At 37.7% G+C, this 21,732-nt stretch overlaps 1 protein-coding gene across 4 annotated transcripts in view; it reads left to right on the top strand.

Annotated features, from left to right (window-relative positions):
* The window catches only part of mettl16 (methyltransferase 16, N6-methyladenosine), a 32,557-nt gene extending 11,077 nt beyond the window's left edge, over window positions 1-21,480 (top strand). For 2 of the 4 annotated variants that reach the window (XM_079609709.1, XM_079609708.1), the window contains exons 3-10: window positions 5,303-5,490; window positions 7,106-7,246; window positions 7,338-7,450; window positions 7,584-7,726; window positions 12,740-12,809; window positions 14,867-14,956; window positions 19,286-19,459; window positions 20,074-21,477. In XM_079609709.1, coding sequence (XP_079465835.1) covers window positions 5,303-5,490; window positions 7,106-7,246; window positions 7,338-7,450; window positions 7,584-7,726; window positions 12,740-12,809; window positions 14,867-14,956; window positions 19,286-19,459; window positions 20,074-20,529 — 1,375 coding nt within the window. In that variant the 3' untranslated portion in view covers window positions 20,530-21,477. Of the gene's footprint in view, window positions 1-5,302; window positions 5,491-7,105; window positions 7,247-7,337; window positions 7,451-7,583; window positions 7,727-12,739; window positions 12,810-14,866; window positions 14,957-19,285; window positions 19,460-20,073 lie in introns of all 4 variants that reach the window. The other 2 variants (XM_079609711.1, XM_079609710.1) reach the window with 2 other exon arrangements.
* Window positions 21,481-21,732: the final 252 nt, after the last annotated feature.

Below are 21,732 nucleotides of genomic sequence, written 5' to 3' on the forward strand. Positions count from 1 at the left end.
CTTTGTAATGTCCACACCTGATTCTTTACAGAGCTTTTTTTTAAATTTACTGTCGACATTTGTGCTTCATGAAGGCTTTTATTACTGTAGTTAATCCTGTTAAGTGGTAACCATGGAAACCTTCTACGACATCCATATTCATATTTAATTCCCAAGGTCACATTTTCAAGATTAATAGGCTGGATTGAAAAAATTGATTAATTATGGCTAATGTGTTAATAAATTATAAAGATAGACGTGTATTGGATTTTTCACATGACAAATGTTTCCTCTCTTGTGTTGTGGTCTCATTTGTGTTGGAATAAAGGATTCTTGCAATGTTAAAAACTGTGGTCCACTGATGTTTCAAGTGTATGGCTAATGACCAGTATTGCTAAAGGACCTCAAAGTCTAGTCAATGAGTACTGTCTGTGAATTATTTATTTGGACATACATCTTTTGCCACATACTGTTTTTCGCCTACTATATAGTAGGGAAGTATGCGTCTTAACATAGTGGTTTATGCAAAAGTCTTTTTATAACAAAACTTTATGCTGGCTCCTAGACTCTACCTCACTTAAGTTACCTTTTACAACCCTTCCTAAATACTCTTTACGCAACCACAATAAGAGTCAACATTCAGTAGTCATACAGATACACTATTACACACAGTTCTCAAACTTAACTTAATCACATGTTAAATCATTAGTCATAAATCTGGAATGGCTCCAACATCTGGTCCCTAATTGCCAACGATTTAACAATTCTAGTAGTTCATTCAAAAGGAGTCATAGTGTACAAGAACGACAAAAAACGAAACAATAAATGTGTGCATTTTAGCCCAGTTTCTTTGCAGTCCGCTCTCACAATGTCCAATCAAGAAGCATCATTTTTGCTTATAGACCTTTTTAGGATGATGTTCTTTGTCCTCACTTTAACCCGACACACATATCCTCTTTTGTCTGGGAATGTTTTCACTACACGACTTAAAAGCCAAGATTTCCATGGTGAAGCATCGTCAATGATGAGCACGATATCATCAGCCTTAAGTTTTTATTTTTGTTCCACTTCTGCCTCTTTTGCATTAGTTGGAGGTATTCTCTAATCCATAGTTTCTGGGCAAAATCTCTGATCATTTGCAAGCTACGCAGCTGTCTCAGAATGTGGCTGAGCTTCCAGGGTTTAAAACGCATATGTCTGAAACACTCACGGCTGTGCCGGCCCCTTTATGCTCTGTAGCTACCACAGCCATGATAACAGCTGCTGGTCTTAACTTTTGTAGTATTGTCCTCTTTCTTGTTCACATCAGTTAGTGGATTAGGTGAGCCTCCATGAAATGAAGTGTTTCTGATGTGCAACACCAAAGGATGTTTCTTAAAGCATATTTGGCAGATGAGACGCTTTTTGCAAGGTTTTGTCAGATGTCCCCTTTTGAGGCAAACATAACAAAGACCATTTGTTCTTAAGAATTCAGTCTTATCATCCTGTGATATTTTTGCCATTTGAAACAAGATTCCATTGCATGAGCAAAAGAGACTAGGGGCCCTATTTTAACGATCTGAAACGTAAGTATCAAACTTGAAATGCAAGTAACTTTGTGGGCGGATCTCGGCAAATCTAAAATGGGTTGGTCTGAAGTAGCTACATTACTCATAGGTGTGGTTTGGGCGTAATGTGCAATAAACCAATCAGAGAGTCATCTCACATTCCCTTTAAGAGCAGGCGCGCTTGTTCCATGGCGGATTGCTATTATAGCGGTGGATTTGCCCAGTGCACGCAACTTACATGATGGTAAAGGTGATTTCACAGTCTTCAGAATTTTCCTCAGTTTCCTGGCTCTTGACGTACAACCCACTTTGTCAGATGTTCTTATATACCTATGTGTCTTGCCACTATTGATCAAACAGGTTTGATCCGTCATTACTACAATTAGCCTGAATAATTTGAGTAAATGTGTAAGCTAGATCTATTTTTTCACATCTTCATGGACACCACAATGATTTCCATCGTGTGGTAATATTTTTCCTTGTAATTATGTATGGTTTGCAAAAATGGAAACTGCTGCGTCTGTGTAGATGAGAGAAGCAAAGTGTATGCGCGTTGTTCACACGCTACATTATGGCCAAGCATGCACCCCTAAAATAGCACCTGAATAACGCACCACTGACTTTAGACTAGGTTTTTCCTGGTCTGTGGCGGAATTGTTTTCTGAAACTGCAAAATAGCACCAGGGAACGTTTGTGCCGGAACACACCACCTCTTTCCGCTGAACCGCTCTGTGCGCTCTGTGGAGGGAAAAGTTCGCTGTGTGTCAGGTGCAAAATAGAAATGATACATGCGCCGGCGTGCAAAATCAATTGCTCTTTTGATGATTCAATGGGAGTAACAGTAGTAATAACTTTAACTACTAGTAGAATTGTATGACTAGTATGACTGATTGTTTGGACATTTTCTTTGACATTTGAATTTGTTTTAGCATCTTGAATCTCTCCAAAGACTGGGTCTAAAAGAATCTTTGCTGCTTTCTGAATGAAAGCTACCGAGTCAGTAAAGTCTGGCCTTTTTTGAGAACATTCCAGAATTTCACAGGCTGTAGATCTCCATTTTTCTCTTCGCTTGTAAGGAAGCCTAGAGACAATTATTATTAGGTTGAATGATACATTTAGCTCTGCCATATTAGCCAATCTTGTGCTGCATTGCAGTACCCTCTGAGATAGATTGCATATAGCTAAATAATGCTTTCCCATCATCAGAACAAGTATTACCCCATCTCAGAGCCGTCCATGTACGCACAAGCTATTTTAAATCTCTTTGCTTCTGAAGTAAGTTCACTGCACTGCTCCCACACATCTCTCAAAATACGAGATGCTATGAATTAATACCTGGAAAATGTTTTGGAAGAAAAATCATATTTGCTCATTGATTCTGAACCATCTTCTTTACATTTCAAAAGGATTAGAACAATTCCTAAAGCACCACTAAAAAGGATCCTCCATGGAACTCAAAATGCTTCGAAACTTACTTCTAATCAAACAGCAACTACACTCACAATGACACAAACTGGCCAGCAGAGGATAGATAACCAGCACAGTACAGCTAGAAATTCTAACATTACTAGTATTGATCTCGGTTCTGTCCTGCAAAGGCAACGCGATCGGACTGATGTATTTGTGACCCAGCAGAAACAAGTCTTACTTCCTACAAGGGAGATTCCAGTTTTCAGTGGGGATCCTCTGGAATATAGGCCATTCATGAGGAGAAAACAAATAGCAGCCAAAACTGATTGTATTATCTAGAGCAGTAGACCACAGCCGAACTAGGGAACTAATTCGAAGCTGTCTCTACATGAACGCAGGCAGAAGTTATGCTGAAGCCAAACGTCTCCTAAAGCGCCATTTTGGAGATAAATTTGAAATTCCTAATGCATATATGCAGCACCCTCTGAGAATAGTTTGCATAACTACATAATTCTTTCCCATCATCAGAACGAATATTACACCATCTCATAACCTTCTCCATGCATGCACTAGCAATTTTACATTCATCTCCAAAGTGGTGATTTAGGAAACGTTTTGACTTCAGCATATTTACTGGATGATTTCATCACATAAATGCAGCCTTGGTGAGAATAAGCGACTTCTTTTCAAAACATTAAATAATTAAATGAAATGTTAATTCAGCAAGTTTTGAAAATGTATAAATTATTTAATATATTTCTTAATTTTAAATCATTAACTTATTTTTTTCTATTTCTGTTGTATATTTTTCTATATATATATATATATATATATATATATATATATATATATATATATATATATATATATATATATATATATATTCATAATCTGGTAGTTTTAAACTTTGGGTGCCATTATATATGTCTATGCATTATAGTTATATCCTTTAATAGGATTTATAATGGTTGTTGATTTTATTTCCACAGTTATCAGCCAATGCTTTTAAGCTGTCTGTGATTTTAGGTTGTCCCACACATCTTATAAGCTTTAAACCTGATTGTCATATAAATTATCTTTTCTTTTTGGAGCATCATATTCCTCAACATTAAAATAAATGCTCTACCTAAACCACCAGTTTATTCTTTTGTCTTGCACATTGACATTTCCATATTTAACATATTTACGTCAAATGTTATATCACAATCATCAGGCTGTTTTGTGCTGAAGCATTTTTTCTAATTTCATAATGCTTGCACATCCCAGCAAGCCCAGTACAGCCATTACTTAAAAGACACATTCTCTCCTTAATGTCACATAGGCCTTTTGTGATGAGAGCTCTACAGCTTAGGGTGGGGTGCAGGTGTTTTTAAAGGCTCTGCAAAATAGCATTTCACACACCATGGTTTTTTCCACAGCATCATAGGCTAACATGCACATCTTGCTTCCCTTCAGAGGTGCCAGACATGGACTGCTGCATGGAGCGTTTAATTACATCTATAGAGGTGTGAGTGAACGAAAGCACCCTAATTACACCTCTCACCCTCCTCGCTTTTATAACCGCAGAAACGTGACAGTACCACCACTGAATGCTTTAAGATGTACATTAAGAATTTAGAGTGAATAGGACTAATCTTGGTGATGATTACATCATATTTGCTGAATGAGATCCAATAGTTTTTTTTTGATGATTCCAAAAATAGTGCATTTTGCTCTAGCACATCACTTTCCCACAAAATATTATGTGCATTTCGTAGCAAGCATTTTTGTTTTCGACAACCATTTGTAAGGTGAAGGCAAGGGCTGTCACAAAGACATGATTCCTATCTTCCTCTGAGCCAGGCTGGAACTTTTTGTTCAATACTCAGCTGATTTTTGCACGTATGACGTTATTGTCTGTCTAATCCTGATTTCAAGGTTAGAATTATGTGACAGTGACGGAAGAAAATGCAAACTTGACCCAGATGTTTTCTGGGGTGTTTTACTACATTCAAACAGTGAGAGTAAATTAAAGATTTTGAGAGAGAGAAAAAATCCACAGTTTGCAAGTTAACACATTTGTACATTTTGAATATTTCTTTTTGTCATCAAAACAGACATTTGACTGCTTTTGTGCATTAAAGCTGATATATATACACAATTTATATAATTTGAAAAATCTTTATGAAGGCATTTCTTACACAAAATGAGGGAAAGAGTTAATAAATTTTTGCAAACCAATGGTAGCTGGTGCTTCATTGTGTTTCTCTGCATGGTTTCATTCAGCACTAATGAATTGAGAAGAGGCTATGGTGTGTTTTTAAGAATAGCTATTAGCTGACCCTTTTCTGTCTATTACCCCCCACTAAACCTCATCCCTTCCACAGGCTCAACTTTAAAGACCCGGAGGCTGTTCGGGCTCTCACATGCACCCTGCTGAAAGAGGATTTTGGCCTAACCATCGAGATCCCTCTGGAACGGCTCATCCCCACTGTGCCGCTCCGCCTTAACTACATCCACTGGGTGGAGGACCTGATTGGGGGACAGGGGAACCCACGGAGGGGCATCGACATCGGTATGCCAGCTCAGACTCACTGGTGTTATCCGGTTAAAGCTCTTTGCGGTCCCGCAGGCTGGTGGTACGGGGTTTGGCAGGTGCTGCTTATTGGTTTACACACACACACTGACTGGAGGAGAGTAAGACAGTGCTGGCAGTCGCATGCCACCAGATCTTCTGGATTAAAATATTCCACTCCACCACCATCATCATCATCACATCCATCCTCTCTGTCCTGTCTCTCTAAATACTTTAGCAACTGTCCATGGTTACTGTTGTTTTCAGTATAGATGAGACACAATTTTCGAGAGATTAAATATAATACATTAAGACTTCTATTCATTTATTTTTAGAAATAATATATACACATATATTTGTGTATATGTATGCGTGTGTGTGTGTAATAAAATAAAAACAAGAATATAATAATGATACAAATATATACAAATATCTTATGTATTAAAATTGTCTATCAATATTCATAATTCATTAGCATATATACATTTTTTAGTTTGGATATTTTTTGCTGCGGAGCTGTGATTGGCATGCAGCCTTTTAGTTTACTGTTGTCAGCTTAATACGAAAAAGTCTCTGAAAAGTTGTGTCTTTATTTCGTCTCCTTGAAAGCATTATTGTTGCATCCATACACATTCAGATGGACGTCTTTGGCCGTTGTGTCAGATTGTGTGAGTGATATAGTTGTGGCTCTGCTGATTGGGTTAGATTGCAGATGGAAGACCTTTGTCAACTCTGGGATGAGATTAGTGGTGTTAGTGTCACACACATGATGAATAACCCCAAATCTCTTTTATTCAGACCTTATGGGTATCATCTTTGTTCAGTTCTGCTAAATTTCAGTCCATTTTAAGGCCTGCTGACTGGGTAATGGATGACCATAGCTGTCCTGCCTCAGTCTAACTGCATTATATTCATACGTCACACTGTCAGGCAGTCGCTTGCACTTCATATTATCATACTAATACATACTTGAGAGTCCTAACGTTTAGTAGTAAAATTATGTTTGTGTAACAATTTCTTTTGGAATTGCTATTGTACTTTTTTTTTATTCCATATGTTTTGCAGCGAAAATTACAAAAATATAGCATGCATCAAAGCACAACATTTGTGGTAGAGCTGACTAGTGAATTATGTTCATATTTTTATATGTAAATGGTTAAGGTATTTATACAGGTTTTATTGTACTGCATTTTTTCAATAATATTTTATTTATTTTAGTGTATTTTTATATATATATCATTGTATTTTATTATATTATATTATATTGTATTTTATTTTATTTTTATAAAAAAAAATTTAATACTTTTTTTAATCAACATCCGGAAATACAGTTAGGAATATTAATATTACATCAAATTTCTCCTTTCCTAGATGACAAATTTAGTTAACTAATATGTTGCACAGTGAAAACTCATCCCTGTTAACTAGACTCAGATTGCTCCCTCATTCTGTGCTCAGTTTTGATACAATAACAAAGTATTAAAACATTTTTTGAATCGCACTTTTGATCTGAAGTGTCGTCACTACATGAAGAATATGTTTACGTAAAGATTCAGGCAGATCATATTTCATTTGTATTTAAGCGTGTGATATGATGGGTTTTGGCTGTGTGCAGGTACTGGTGCTTCCTGTATTTACCCCCTGCTGGGAGCCACAATGAATGGCTGGTTCTTCCTCGCCACAGAAGTGGATGACATCTGCTTTAATTATGCGAAGAAGAACGTTGAGCAAAACCACCTGGCAGAGCTCATTAAAGGTAGGTATGGTTTGTGTGTGATCCAGTGAGAGAGCTTGACAGTCTTATATGTAATTTAACCCACTGAACCGCATAAATGTGTGTGTTGCAGTGGTAAAGGTGCCCCAAAAGACTCTGCTGATGGATGCGCTAAAGGAAGAATCCATTGTCTACGATTTCTGCATGTGCAATCCTCCTTTCTTTGCCAACCAGTTAGAAGCAAAGGTACATTCAGCTCCAGTGTTTTAACAGACATTACCCCCCCCTTCCAGCAGTATCTATCCCTTTGTGCACATGACAATAGCTGTTATCCGTTCATTCTTCCGTTTCTTCCCCTCTTTTCTGGCATTTCCGTCAGGGGGTGAATTCGAGAAACTCCCGCAGACCTCCGCCCAGCTCCATCAACACAGGGGGTGTCACTGAGATCATGGCAGAGGGTGGAGAGCTGGAGTTTGTGAAAAGGATCATCCATGACAGTCTGCAACTAAAGAAGAGGCTTAGGTCACACACAAACACACACACACACACACACACACACACACACACACACACACACACACACACACACACACAATAAGGACCACCCCAAATAAAAAGTATGGTTAAAACTGCTATATATAGAGAGAGAGAGAGTGGGGGAATTTATTGTTTGATCCCCTGCTGATTTTGTAAGTTTGCCCACTTACAAAGAAATGAAGGGTCTATCATTTTTATGGTAGGTTTATTTTAACGGATAGAGACAGAATATCAACCAAAAACTCCAGAAAAAAAACATTATATAAAGGTTATACATTTATTCGTGAAACAAGTATTTGATCCCCAAGCAAAACATGCCTTAGTACTTGGTGGAGAAACCTTTGTTGGCAAGCACAGAGGTAAGACGTCTCTTGTAGTTGGTCACCAGGTTTATACGCATCTCAGGAGGGATTTTGGTCCACTCCTCTTTACAGATCCGCTCTAAATCCTTAAGGTTTCTTGGCTGTCGCTTGGCAACTCAAAGTTTCAGCTCCCTTCACAGATTTTCTATAGGATTAAGGTCTGGAGACTGGCTAGGGCAGTCCAAGACCTTAATATGCTTCTTCTTGAGCCACTCCTTTGCGGCCTTGGCGGTATGTTTTGGATCATTGTCATGCTGGAAGACCCATGCATGACCCATCTTCAGTGTTCTGGCTGAAGGAAGGAGGTTCTCGTCCAACATTTGACGGTACATGGCCCCGTCCATTGGCCCCAAGTCGTCCTGTACCCTCACCAGAGAAACAGCCCCAGAGCATAATGTTTTCACCCCCGTGCTTGACCGCAGGGATGGTGTTCTCGTGGGTCATAGTCAGCATTTCTCTCCCTCCTAACACGGCGAGTTGAGTTTGATGCCAAAGAGCTCAATTTTGGTCTCATCTGACCACAGCACTTCCTCCCAAGCCTTCTCTGAATCATTGGATGTTCATTGGCAAACTTCAGACGGCCCTGTACATGTGCCTTCCTGAGCAGGGGGACTTTGCGGGCGCTGCAGGATTTCAATCCATTGCGGCGTAGTGTGTTACCAATGGTTTGCTTGGTGACTGTGGTCCCAACTGCCTTGAGTTCATTAACAAGCTCCTTCCGTGCAGTTCTGGGCTGACCCCTCACCTTTCTCATGATCACCCTTACCTCATGAGGCGAGATCTTTTATGGAGCTCCAGAACAAGGGTGATTGATTTTTCATTTTGTATTTCTTCCATTTCTGAATAATCGCACCAACAGTTGTCTCCTTCTCATCAAGCTTCTTGCTGATGGTCTTGTAGCCCATTCCAGCCTTGTGCAGGTCTACAGTTCGGTCCCTGACGTTTGACAGCTCTTTGGTGTTGCCCTTGGTGGTGGAGAGGTTGGAATGGACATTAGGACATTAGGAGTACTTTCTTAAAGTGACAGGACTAATCTGTGTTCCACATGGGCAAATAACCAATTCTTGCTGTTAAAAAAAAAAAGGCATTGAAAAAGAATTGTGATAAGATCGTGATCCTGACTGAAAATATTTTTCGCATATTTTTGCCATATCAACCAAAGCGCTTTAACCGTCTTGAAGATGTTGCCACAGGTCTTCTGGATTTAGTCCGTCTCATTTTTTTCATATAATCAAAGACAGAGAGAGAGAGAAATGCTGTTTAAAATTGAAAATATTAATTTATTTGACACAATATTCACTTAAAATTCATTCAGACATTTTTTTTAAACCGCAAATGTGCACAATGAAACTCAAACTTCTGTTAATTATCCAAAACGGCCTTCTATTAATTCTCAAAATGGCCAAATAGCAACTGATATATCAGTTTGGCACCAATATCAACACATGAGGGGCTGTGAAGAGCGTAATGAGAAGGGAATAGTGTGTCCAGGTCTGTAGAGGAGGTGTTTTGTACTGAGAGAGCCAAAGAGGGGCCACGCTGATGAAAGGGGTAGGGCAGATGGATCCTGGGATGGCTCTGTCATACAGAGTTTGCGTAATTAATTGACAAGGAAAGTAAATAATTACCCGAGGCGGTATCCGGGCCACCCGACGGGAGCAGCTGTGTATGTGACTGAGGCAGACGACGAGCCCCCCCCGTGCCAGGACTGTCAGTGGAGCACTGGAGTGAGGCGGAGGGGCGGCAGAGCAACCAACATAAGGCCTGATTAGCCATGTCATGAGCTGAGGAACGAGAAGAACGTGGCTGTGTGTGTATAGAAAAGTTGAATGGTATCTTTTCATTTTCACTGTTTGCATGAGATATCACATGTAGTTTTAAAAATTTGTGTGTTTTATGCATCTTTTGCATGTGTTGAGAATTGACTGGTGACCGCAGGGAAAGCTGGGCTCTATTCCATCTCGCTGTTCTCTCATGGGTTCAGACTATGCTGCTTGCAGTCTGCTTGACTGCCGTAAAAGCGGTGTGTGTGTGTGTGCGTCAGCAGGTGCCCGTAGAGCCAGCCAGGCATTCTGATTGGCCCTCTGAGATGCTTCTTCCTTTCCAGCCCCTCAGATCTGTAATTACTGCCAGTCTTCCTCCAGCCCCCCCTGTCTCGCTTACATCCTAAATGCAACTCTGATTTTTCCTCATGCCAAACAATCTGTGCTATTGAAATTGTAATTGTTACTACTTCCTCTTCAGGGCCTGATAACTAAAGAAAATGCGTAAACCCCCTTTTTCAAGCCCTGATAGATGCTGGAGTACCCCATTATTAACGGAGCATGCCATGTGCCGGGGTGCCACACAGCCTCCCTCCACTCCAGTTTGGAGAACATGTTTGGATATTAGGGCTCTTCAATATTTCATCACACAAAATGAAACGATTGTCAGGTCCCTAAGGCTCCATATGCAGTGTAATGTGTTCATCTATGCTCCCTCATTCTTGTGCTAGATTGCCCCTTGAAAACCAAAACCGTCGCCCAACCAAATTCAGTCTACTGCAGTAAAGTCTGCACACGACTGTTTGTTAGTTAGTAAAGTCAGCATGGAGTTAGAATTGGTCCTGTGTACTTTTTTTCAGGTCTTTTGTACACAATTCATCCGAGCGTTTTCTTAAGAAAAAATGTTGTCTGTAATTGTTACTTGTTCCACCTCTGAAACTATTTGACTTTTCAGTGACGTCAGCTTGACCACACACACTATGGTTTAATATGCCAATGTTACTCAAACGTTTTAAGCTTTTAATAAAATGTAAATTATTGCTTTTTCCGGTCAAGTAGGTTCACATAGAGGTTTTCATGGGTCTCGATTTAAATTCAACACAAGATAGTCTATGCATGACCTGACGTTTTATTATTTTCCAAAATGAGGCAATGTAAGCATTATGGAGCACTAAACGCTCTCATGTAATGTCTGTTTCACTCATACTAGAAGCCGGAGGGTGCCCTCACGCACAAAGTCTAAAACATACTCATAGAAGTAATAACTTATGACGGACAACGGCATCCAGCTATCCCTGTAGCTGAATAAAAAGCAGAAACGTTTTGACTGATGAAATGTGAATACCATAAACACACGATTACAATATATGGTTTGTGTTTTTGAAGCCATCTCTGGGTATTTTCATAACAATACAGATGAAACTCGAAAAATTGAAATATCGTGCAAAAGTATCGTGCATTTATTTCAGTAATTCAACTTAAAAGGTGAAACTAATATATTACATAGACTCATTACTTGCAAAGTGAGATATTTCAAGGCTTTATTTGTTATAATTTTGATGAGTATGGCTTACAGCTATTAAAACCTTTTCACAATATTCTAATTTTGAATTTTTGGTTTTCATAAGCTGTAAGCCATAATCATCTAAATTATAACAAATAAAGGCTTAAAATATCTCACTTTGCATGTAATGAGTCTGTATAATATATTAGTTTCACCTTTTAAGTTTAATTACTGAAATAAATGAACTTTTGCACGGTATTCTAATTTTTCGAGTTTCACCTGTTAATTACATGAATAATGCCATTCTACTTGACATAAACCTTTATTACAGTAGTATACTATAAAATATATTTTATGCCTTATTCTTTGAAAAAACAGCCTCAAGTGTTAGTGGCTTTAAAAAGTACATGCCATTACTTTTTTAACATTGTATATAATCCATGAACTATATATATATATAAAAATTAAATATATCAATAATTTAAAAGTGTAATTATAGTTTTTAAATTATATGAACTCATAAAAGCTGCATGTATAACTTATATAAAAGAATGATCAAAATGGAATAGATTTATTGTATATATTTTACACAATAATCATTCAAAATGCATTCAGTAATGGGTGAAATAATGTAATATTGTCGGGAATGTCATAAAAGTAACGGCACTAATAGAAATAACGATGGATTTGAAGAAGAAATGTTAACATTAAAATGCACTTGAAAGTGAACTTGACCTTCAGCCACCACGTTCTGCCCACAAATACTCATTAAAAATGGGTGCCATCTGTCTGTCCTCTATAATGAACAAATTTGTGTTTACGTCTGGCTATATTCTGATATGTAACACCCACTTTCCACAACCCAATCTATTCCTGATGAATAAAATCAAGTCTTTCCCTACATTTACTCATTAAATATCCTGTTTTAACTCATAAATGTCACATTACAGACATAAAATGTCTTCATGTTGACCTTTAAGGTATTCTTCAGTGTTTAAAAGCAAGATTCTGTCATTTTAGAAACCAAATGAGCTAAAAAATTAAGATTTGAGAACCAATCATGCATGGACCGTGTTATCCTCCTATTCTCTGTGGGCCCTGTCTGATGAAGCCTCATCTTTTTTTATAATGGTGGATATGCATTGATTTTTGTCTCATGCGAAACATCAAAGCTCCCTGTCAAAGTGGGGTTTTTAATTAAACATTGAGCCTCATATCTTAAAAATATAAAGAGTAGCCCAACTGACCGTTCCCACAGAGCGAGCCCATATTCAACCCACGGCTCTGAGTCCTGTGGTTTATTTGATGTGCTCCCATGGATCAGGTGTCCAGGCTGGTGGTTTCACAACTCCTTTTTTTCTGTCTACAGGTGGTACAGTTGCATGCTGGGAAAGAAGTGTAGCCTGGCACCTTTGAAAGATGAGCTGCGGAAACAAGGGGTACGTTTTTCTTAGACCACTTTGTGCTCTAGGCAGTGCAATGCTAAAAAAATTGGAATAGAATCAATGGATTGATATTAAAATTAAATGTCTGATAAATGGCCAATATTAAAGTTCCATACTGTTTTGCGTATATTATTTATAAATTGACTGATATTAAAATTAAAATGTCTGATAACTGATAAATGGCCAGTTTTAAAAATTCTATACTATTTTGTGTAAATAAATGAAAAATAAAATAAATAATTTTAAATGTAATACTAGTATAATATTTTTAATATTTGCTAAAAATAAAAATGTTACATTTAATAAATTATGTGTAAATTATTGATTATCTTTAAGTGAGTGGAAGATTATGGCAAAGGTAATCTAAATGTAAAAATATGGGAAATGAGGGTGCACAATTAAATATTCAGTCTTATTGACTGATGATAACTTGTATGATACTAATATATTGTGCATCTCAATTTTACTACAATTTTTATCTCAATTTTTATTACAATTCCTCTATGATCTTTATAGATAAATGAGTGGGCGTTTCCCCTAGACTTCAGGTTAATTGATCTAAATGAGTTTCACTAGCGTGGCATATAAACGTACCGCGACAGGGAGCGCTAATGGAGTAGATTTCATTAGTTCATTAGCATCATTAGCTCGCGCGTCACCCCTCCAGCCCCTCTCGATTACCCCCACCTGTGTCTGTACAGTCAGAATGCTGTGATTTCTGTGAAGGAAAGGCTTTCGTCCTGCTCACAGGTTATTAGTCTGGTGTCAGTCAGTCTGCTCGACTCAGGCCCGATGTGTCGTTTGATTCATCTGAAGGTGTCGGAGTCCTGTCACCCCTCATTAAAGTCATTGTGCTCCTGGCCAACGTCCAGCAGACGGCCCGCTTCCTCCTCTCGCCGCTGTGGCTGTAATTAATATGCTAATGAGGTTCTTTCTCTCATTCTCGCTCACCCTCTCACTTTCCCCTCTCCTTTTTCTCTGCTATTATCTGTTTGTGTATATGCCCTCTGCCTGCAAAGGTCAGACTCAGATGGTGTTTTTTTTATTACTGAAGAGCAGTTGGACTTGGTTTCACCCTATAGTTCACCCCTAACACCCACATATCTGTGTTAAAACACACTCCCCACTGTGTGAGTGGCAGGTCTGGGTCTATGATGCTGTATTTAAGACTTCTGGGAGGGTCTGGTGTCGGTCATAGACTCGGCACACACACGCTTCCACATAATCTTTCCCCAAGTAATTTTCCTGTCAGTCCTATATCTTTCTTTTTTGCATTGTGACATTTTGCTTCCTTGGCAATCAAGCATATTTAATCCCCTTCCTCCAGATGTCTGCAACCTACTGTAATGTAAAATAAATACTGCATTACCCATAACCGCAATGCAATATTACCAATAAATGTAACAGATAAATGGCCAATTACTGCAATGCGTATATATATTATATATATATGTATTATTTAGGGATGGACTGATTTCCTAAATGAAAATTAAAATAACCAATAAAATAAATATATATAAGTAAATAAAGTAAAATCAATCAATCAATTGAATTACCACCAATAAATTTAGGCATCACAAAAGTATAATGTACTATATGTTTGTTAAAATGTTTATTAATGTACTGTAAATGTGCTAAAAAAATGTATTTGGTGTGTTTTTAAAGATTATCTTTAAATGGGAGTTAGATGACAGCAAAGTAAAAATGTAAAAATACAGGAAATGACCGATACCAATAAATTAAATTAGTCTGTAATATTAGCTGATAACTGATATGATACTGATATATTGGGCATTCCTAATTTTATTTTAATTGTAATCTACATTGTGAAGATAAATTTGATTATTTCACTTTACAGTGATTAGAATACGGAAATGTGCTTATTATAATGAAAATGTCACAGTGCACCCCTAAGAATGATCTTTTAGTTTACTTTTTTTGTTTATCTAACATAACCCAGACTTTTCTTGATGGTTTTTGTAAGATTCTCTGACTATTTTGTGTTTGAATCACCATTGTTGAGATCCTCATCATCTTTTGTTCTTTCACAGGTTCCCAAATTAACACACACTGAGTTCTGCCAAGGACGAACCATGCGCTGGGCCCTGGCCTGGAGTTTCTACGATGACGTACCTGTGCCTGTAAGCTTTGAGCACTTCCTGCATTAAGTTTAGAATCAGCTAGTCCTCACATAACCCATGCACCCTAGACTATTTGATGTGTTTGGGTGCGGGAAAGCAACACCTGCTGAATATTCACTGTGCTCGGCACTCTTTTTAATAATGCATCTTTAGCCCATTCCATCAGATACAGTTGACCTGCTTCCTGAGGCACGGCGCACGTCCTTCCTAGCAACAGTTGCCCAGACAGGGTGACGGTGCTGTATAGTCACGCACTTTAGAGGGGAAAAAGAGCTATAAAAGGGAAAAAGGGTTGAGGGGATGGAGAAGGGGGCGGTGGGATGATTTGTTATGGTCTTTCAGGAGAATTCCCCAAGTCCCAGATGCCCTTTTCCTCACAAGCACTTGAGCAGAAAGATTGGCCTACATATCTGTCTGCGAGCTGCTCCGCTCTCATACAGCAGATTTCCAGGGCTGTACAGACATGTCTAGATCTGGATGGCACCCGCATCCTTCTGTGCTTTATTTCCTCTCTCCCATTCGTGCTGTTTTCCACTTCCTGTGCCCATTCTTCCTCTCGGAAGCCAGCTGAGCCCCATTAGCAGAGCGCACAGAAGCTAGATCAATCTCTTTGACAGTGAAATGTATTGCACGAGAGGTAGGGGGTACAGTGAAGACTCGTACAAAAAAGGTAGGGTTTGAAAAGGACCCTGCGGTGCTGAAAGCGTGCCCGGGATATGGGGCGCGGGGGGGGAGGCTGAGGGGTCAAAGGTCAGCTGGCAGCACTGGGGGAAGTGTAAAGCAGGGCAGAATGAGCCCAGTTGTCAGCATCCGTGGATAACCGCTGATCATTGCGGCACTCATCTGCTTGTGTTCAATAATTGAATAATGACCTTTTATATGTCTCACCGCAGAGAAAATCCCAAGGCTCATGAATTTCTTCTTCTTTTTTTTGTGCACATTTATGAGCGAGGCCCCTTCAGATGCATCAAGAGGCTCGGTGTTGAGAGCGGAAGCTATTTTATGCAGGATCTATTCAACCTACTTAGAGCAAATGTGTCGCCGGATAAATAATGGACAGAGCGGAGGGGGTTATAATTCACGGTGAAGAGGGGATAAAAGCAGTGCATCGCCCTGATTAAGACTGATAGAAATTAATTAAGAGGGAGCGTGTGGATCGATGTGTGTGTTCATCTGTTTCCATCCATTATGTGCTCATCACAAATGGGTAGAGATTGCACTTTTTTGACAATCTATAAAACATCCTGCTCAGTACGTCTGAGGCTAAACACTGAATCATATTTAGATTTAGCGCAGGATGTAGTCATTACAGAATTACTGCTGTCGCAATATTTGTTTATATTCTTGTGGATTTAGGTCTGCTTTTGTTTCAATAGATTTGACTTTGTCTGCGGGATGATTTTGTCATGCTTAGCTGAGTTTGACAACTTAAAGTCAGAAAATGGCGCCCTCGTGTGTTGGAGAAGGATGCTGGACTGCAAGGGGAACCGCCTTATAAAATCAGGAGATCTAAAGCAAAAATAAGGAAAACCAGTTTTTTTTTTTCCTCCATTCAATATGACCTTACATATAATAATGATAATTTAGAAAATGTCAATTATATTAAATTTATTGAAAGATCAATAAAGAAATATATCACTACTGCAAAGATACTGTAAAATAGAGAGTATTTAAAAAATTCAAAATATTTTGTTTTGTATTTGTAGTCTAATAAAGTGTTAATTTAGTAAAGATATATTACTGTTGCAATATCCACCTGCTATAATCCGCGCTATAATGTTTAATTCCCTCTAGAATGAAACATTAATAATGTCAAATTATTGCTTATTTAATGCATTAAACATATTAATAAATATTCAATATCTTATGTTGATGATAACTTAGCTACAGTCTTAAAGGCTTAGTTCACCCAAAAAGGAAAACAATTATCATCAATTACTCACCCTCATGTCGTTCCAAACCCGTAAGTCTTTCATTCATCTTCGGAGCACAAATGAAGATCTTTTTGATGAAATCTGAGAGATTTCTGTCACTCCATTGACAGCTACGCAACTATCATTTTGACACTTCCTAAAGAGATCGTCAAACTAATCCTTATGAATTAAACGGTTTAGTCCAAGTTTTCTGAAGAGACCCGAACGCTTTATATGATGAACAGCTTGAATTTAGGCTTGTATTCATACATAAACATTGATCAGCAAACATAAACAGAAGCTCAACAGTACTTTGAGTTGCGAGAACAAACCTCCAACTGAAGCTCAAACGTGCCGCGTAACACGAGAATGAACCTCATTGGTTCTTGCACATCAAGTGAACATGCTTGATACCAAAACTGATGTGTGAGTTAATGAATGTTTATGTGTGAATACAAGCCTAAATTCAATCTCTTCATCATATAAAGCGATCGTGTCTCTTCAGAAAATTTGGACCGAAACCGCTAAATTGATATGGATTAGTTTTACGATCTTTTTATGAACTTTTTTAAGTGTCAAGTGGTAGTTTTTATTAAAACATCTTCATTTGTGTTTCGAAGATGAATGAAAGTCTTACAGATTTGGGACGACATGAGGGTGAGTAATTAATGACAGGATTTTCTTTATTTCTTTTATCTCAATACATGTTGTACATTTATCTACCTTAAAATGTTTGTTTTCAAACTAGGGTTCAGGGGACCCCATGGGACTTCCTCCTGGTTGTGCCCCCCTGACAATGACTCTATATGAAACCATCATTTAACTGTTGTCTGCCGAGACATGGCAAATTTGACAAACGGCAGAACCAGCAACTTCAGCACAGGGAGTTATTCAGAAACCATAACTAGATGACTGTCCCTAAATCGAATCTGCTTAATGTAGTTATCAAATATGAGGAAGATAGTTAAGATGTATGGGCTACTGTGTACTAAATGTGTCGTTTATCCAGACAGGACAGAAGCTATGGGGTGTTAAGTGGAGTAAGATCCTGTGATGGATGCCTTATGTGTGATTTGTCTTGAATTAGCGGTCACAAAAACCACGAAACAATGGATCTGTCTAAAAAGTCACCCACAGGAGGACTAAATTTGTGAGGTGTTTGTTTGGCGAGTTGTAAACTCTGATGGATGACTGCAGTAGTAGATGATGGGTGTGGTGTGGTGTGTTTTTCGGCACAGAGGGGGTCGGCCTATTGGCTTGTGATGAGTCATGTTGTCCGTTTATCTGCTCTAACAACAGATGCTCTGTTAGAGGAGGAGAGAGACATGTGACTAGAGCAATGCTTCGGTTTCTCCTGCTCGTAAATCAGCTTTGATGAGCTGGAAAAGTCCAATATGACTGTCGCCACGTTTAATGCGCCTGTGTGTAGTGGCATGTCTCAGTACAACATGATTCAGTGGTTATATACATCAAGAATTACTCCAAGATAACTCATTCTGCACTGAGCCGTTCAGATGCAAATGATTTGTTTCTATGGCAACACGTATAATGCCAAAATGAATCCATGGGTGGCTTTGTTGTTGACACTTATTTACTGCATTCATTCATATATATTTGTTTGCGAAAGAAAAAACGGACATCAGGGAACACTCATATTACAGTGGCATATGAATCAGCAATATATATATGTACGCCAATTTGGTTGATTTTTACAGAGAAATCGGCACTTTCATCATATTGTAATCTTTAATTACTAAGAAATTGTTTTACACTAGTCTCAAACTTATATAAAATAGTGTTATTTTAGTATTATTCATATACTGTTATAGTATTTATTCATATATTGGACTAGCTTTCATTTTTATTTTAGTATTTTTTATATACTTTTTGTGATTTTTATAATTATAGTTATACATCTTAGAGTTTTTTCTATTCATCTTTATTTTTTATCTATTTCAGTTCTAATTTTAGTACTTCAACTTAATTTATTTCAAGGTGAGATTTTTGTAATTTCAGGTTTTCATATAACATACTTATTTTATTTCAATTAATGGAGAGGGTTTTTAGTTTTAGTTTTAATTAGCAATAACACAAACAAGTTTGGGTTGATGGGTTGTCATTGTGGGATTGATGGGTTTGTGAAACTGTGTGCGATTCATCTGACAGCAGCAGACAAACACGAGCGCCACAAGGACTCCAGATAGCTACAGTGTTGGTCATTGAACTCAAGGCCAAGGTGAACTTTGTGTTTTGCTGCCCTCTATTGACAACCAGCTATTCTTGAAGTAAAATTGCACATTTTTTGTGTTGTGTTTCTAAGGCTGCAGACCTCTTACATGGGGTGTAAACACTCTTAGGTTACCTAACAAAACTTTCTTTTTTTAAAGGTTAACTTTTCTTTCTAAATCTCTCTCAGTCGCCCCCGTGTAAGAAGCGTAAGCTGGACAAGGCCCGTAAGCCCCTCATCTTAACCGTACTGAAGGCCACCGTGGCGGAGCTACAGGCGCAGGCGCCCAGCATCGGCTGCACTGACATCAGCCCCACAGAGAGTGTGTGTGCCTGGCTGGAGAACATCCTCACAGACCTGAAGGTGAACAGAGAGACCATTTCAAACATCGCTGTGTTTCCTGTGTTTAAAAATAATAATAATTAACAATTTACATAAAATAATAATCAAATTAAACAATGCTATTATAATTGTAGTTATTATTATTATTATTGGTAACACTTTACAGTAAGGTTTTATAGTTAACTATGAAAACTTCTACAGTATTTATTAATCTTAGTTCATGATCAACATTTACTAATACATTGTTAAAATCAAAAGTTGTAGTTGTTAACATTAATGCACTGTAAAGTAACATAAACAAACAATGAACGACTGCAATTTTATTAATAACTAACATTGACAAAGATTAATAAACAGTGTAACGTTGCTCATTGTTAGTTTGTTTGTTAATACATTAACTAATGTTAATAAATGAGACCTTATTGTAAAGTGTTACCATATTGTTAAATAACTAATATAAAGCAATAATTATTATTATTATTATTAAATCATTAACATAAAATAATAATTATTAGTGTTATTTATCATTAGTGAAATTATTTAGCAGACCCTTTTTTTCAAAATCAACTCGCTGTAGGTTTTCCAGATGGACAGTGGTTGACAGAATTGTTTAACACTGACCTTCCCATCTTCAGATACTTCACAAGCGAGTTCCTTGTGGAGAGGCGGAGCTCAGCCTCTTCCTGACAGCAGTGAAGAACACCTGGGTTCACACACGTCAGAAGAGACGAGAACAGGGACGACATCTACGCGAGCTCCCCAGAGCAGAACCGGCGTCCGCCACGGATACCGCCGCTCCATCTGTTCCAGCACCAGAGGAAACCACAGCAGAGGGCAGCAACGGGAAGGAGACCGGTGCCGACGTCCCAATGGAATCCCCCACCGAACCCAATGAAGTGGCTGTTGGTGGTCCTCAAAACCCAGAGACGGTACAGCACTTTCTCTTCAAGTGCCTGGTGAACGTGAAGGAAGAAGAGAATGATGTGGTGGTGGAGATGCATTGGGTGGAGGGGCAAAATAAAGATCTGATGAACCAGCTCTGCACTTGTTTGAAGAACTCTCTCTTCCGACAGGCGGCCAAAACCACCTAACGCTTCAGACACAGATTCAACACGTAACCCAGACCCTCATGCTGTGAGCCACTGCTAAAGCTGCAAATGCAACTAAACTCCAAACCCAATGGACTCCAAATGAAACAAAACTCCACTACCAGATGTTCCACTGATCAATGTTGTGATCAGACCTGTTTGAACCAAGTTTTATCACGTTTGTAATAAAAATGTTTTAAATATTTTTGTTGTTAGTGTCTTTGAGATTTTGGTTAAAGGTGCACTCAGTAATTAATTGTATTCATGTTGTTGTTTTTATTTTTAATGGATTTAGATTTAAAATATTTTTTTCAGAAGTACTTTTCCCTTTTTTGAATTAGAGAAAAAGTCAAAAACACATTGCAGTTGTTCCATAATATGAAAAAATATACATATATATACTGGCAGTGGAAGTCAATGGGGTCTATCAACTGTTTGGTTACCAACATTCTTCAAAATATCATCTTTGTGTTCAGCAGAAGAAAGAAATTCATACAGGTTTGGATCAACTTGAGGGTAGGAAAATGATGACAGAATTTTCATTTTTGGGTGAACTGTCCCTTTAATGCTTGGCAATTACATAATATAATCTATAATAATATTATCACAATTGTTTAAAGTAGTGAGAGATTTATTCTTCCATATCGTGATGAACATCCTTATGTAGGGCAGGGACTTGGTTCTATCTATCGGTTGTTGATTGAATTTTTAAATGTCTTAAGTCTGTTGTTTTTACCGGAAGGTTAAGTTATGACATTTTGAAGATTAAAAGTAAAAAAAATTATAATTTAATTAAACATATTCACAATTCATTAATGAATTGTTCACCCTGGGATCTATAATATGTATTAGAGTGAGTTTTCATTTCATGCTGATTTTAAAGAAATGTGAATGGATCTACAATTTACATTGCACTATTTTGCATAATTTTCTAATAAACAAAAATCATGCATTAGATTATTTTTTTTCAAAACATTTAGCATTCCTCATAAATTGAATAATTTTTAATCAAATATAAAATACAAAAATATGATTAAAATGAATATTACAAATAAATGTTTTGACTTTCTTAAATGCTTTGGCATTTTTTTTAAATAATTTAAATAAATATATTATTTTAGATACATTTTTTTTTTTTTTTTTTTTTTTTGTTCATTAAGAGTAACTTTTGATGAAGATTGCCCCATTGATTCTTTTGACAAATCC

Source organism: Phoxinus phoxinus, assembly GCF_949152265.1.
Source record: "Phoxinus phoxinus genome assembly, chromosome: 4".
Taxonomy (NCBI): Eukaryota; Metazoa; Chordata; class Actinopteri; order Cypriniformes; family Leuciscidae; genus Phoxinus; species Phoxinus phoxinus.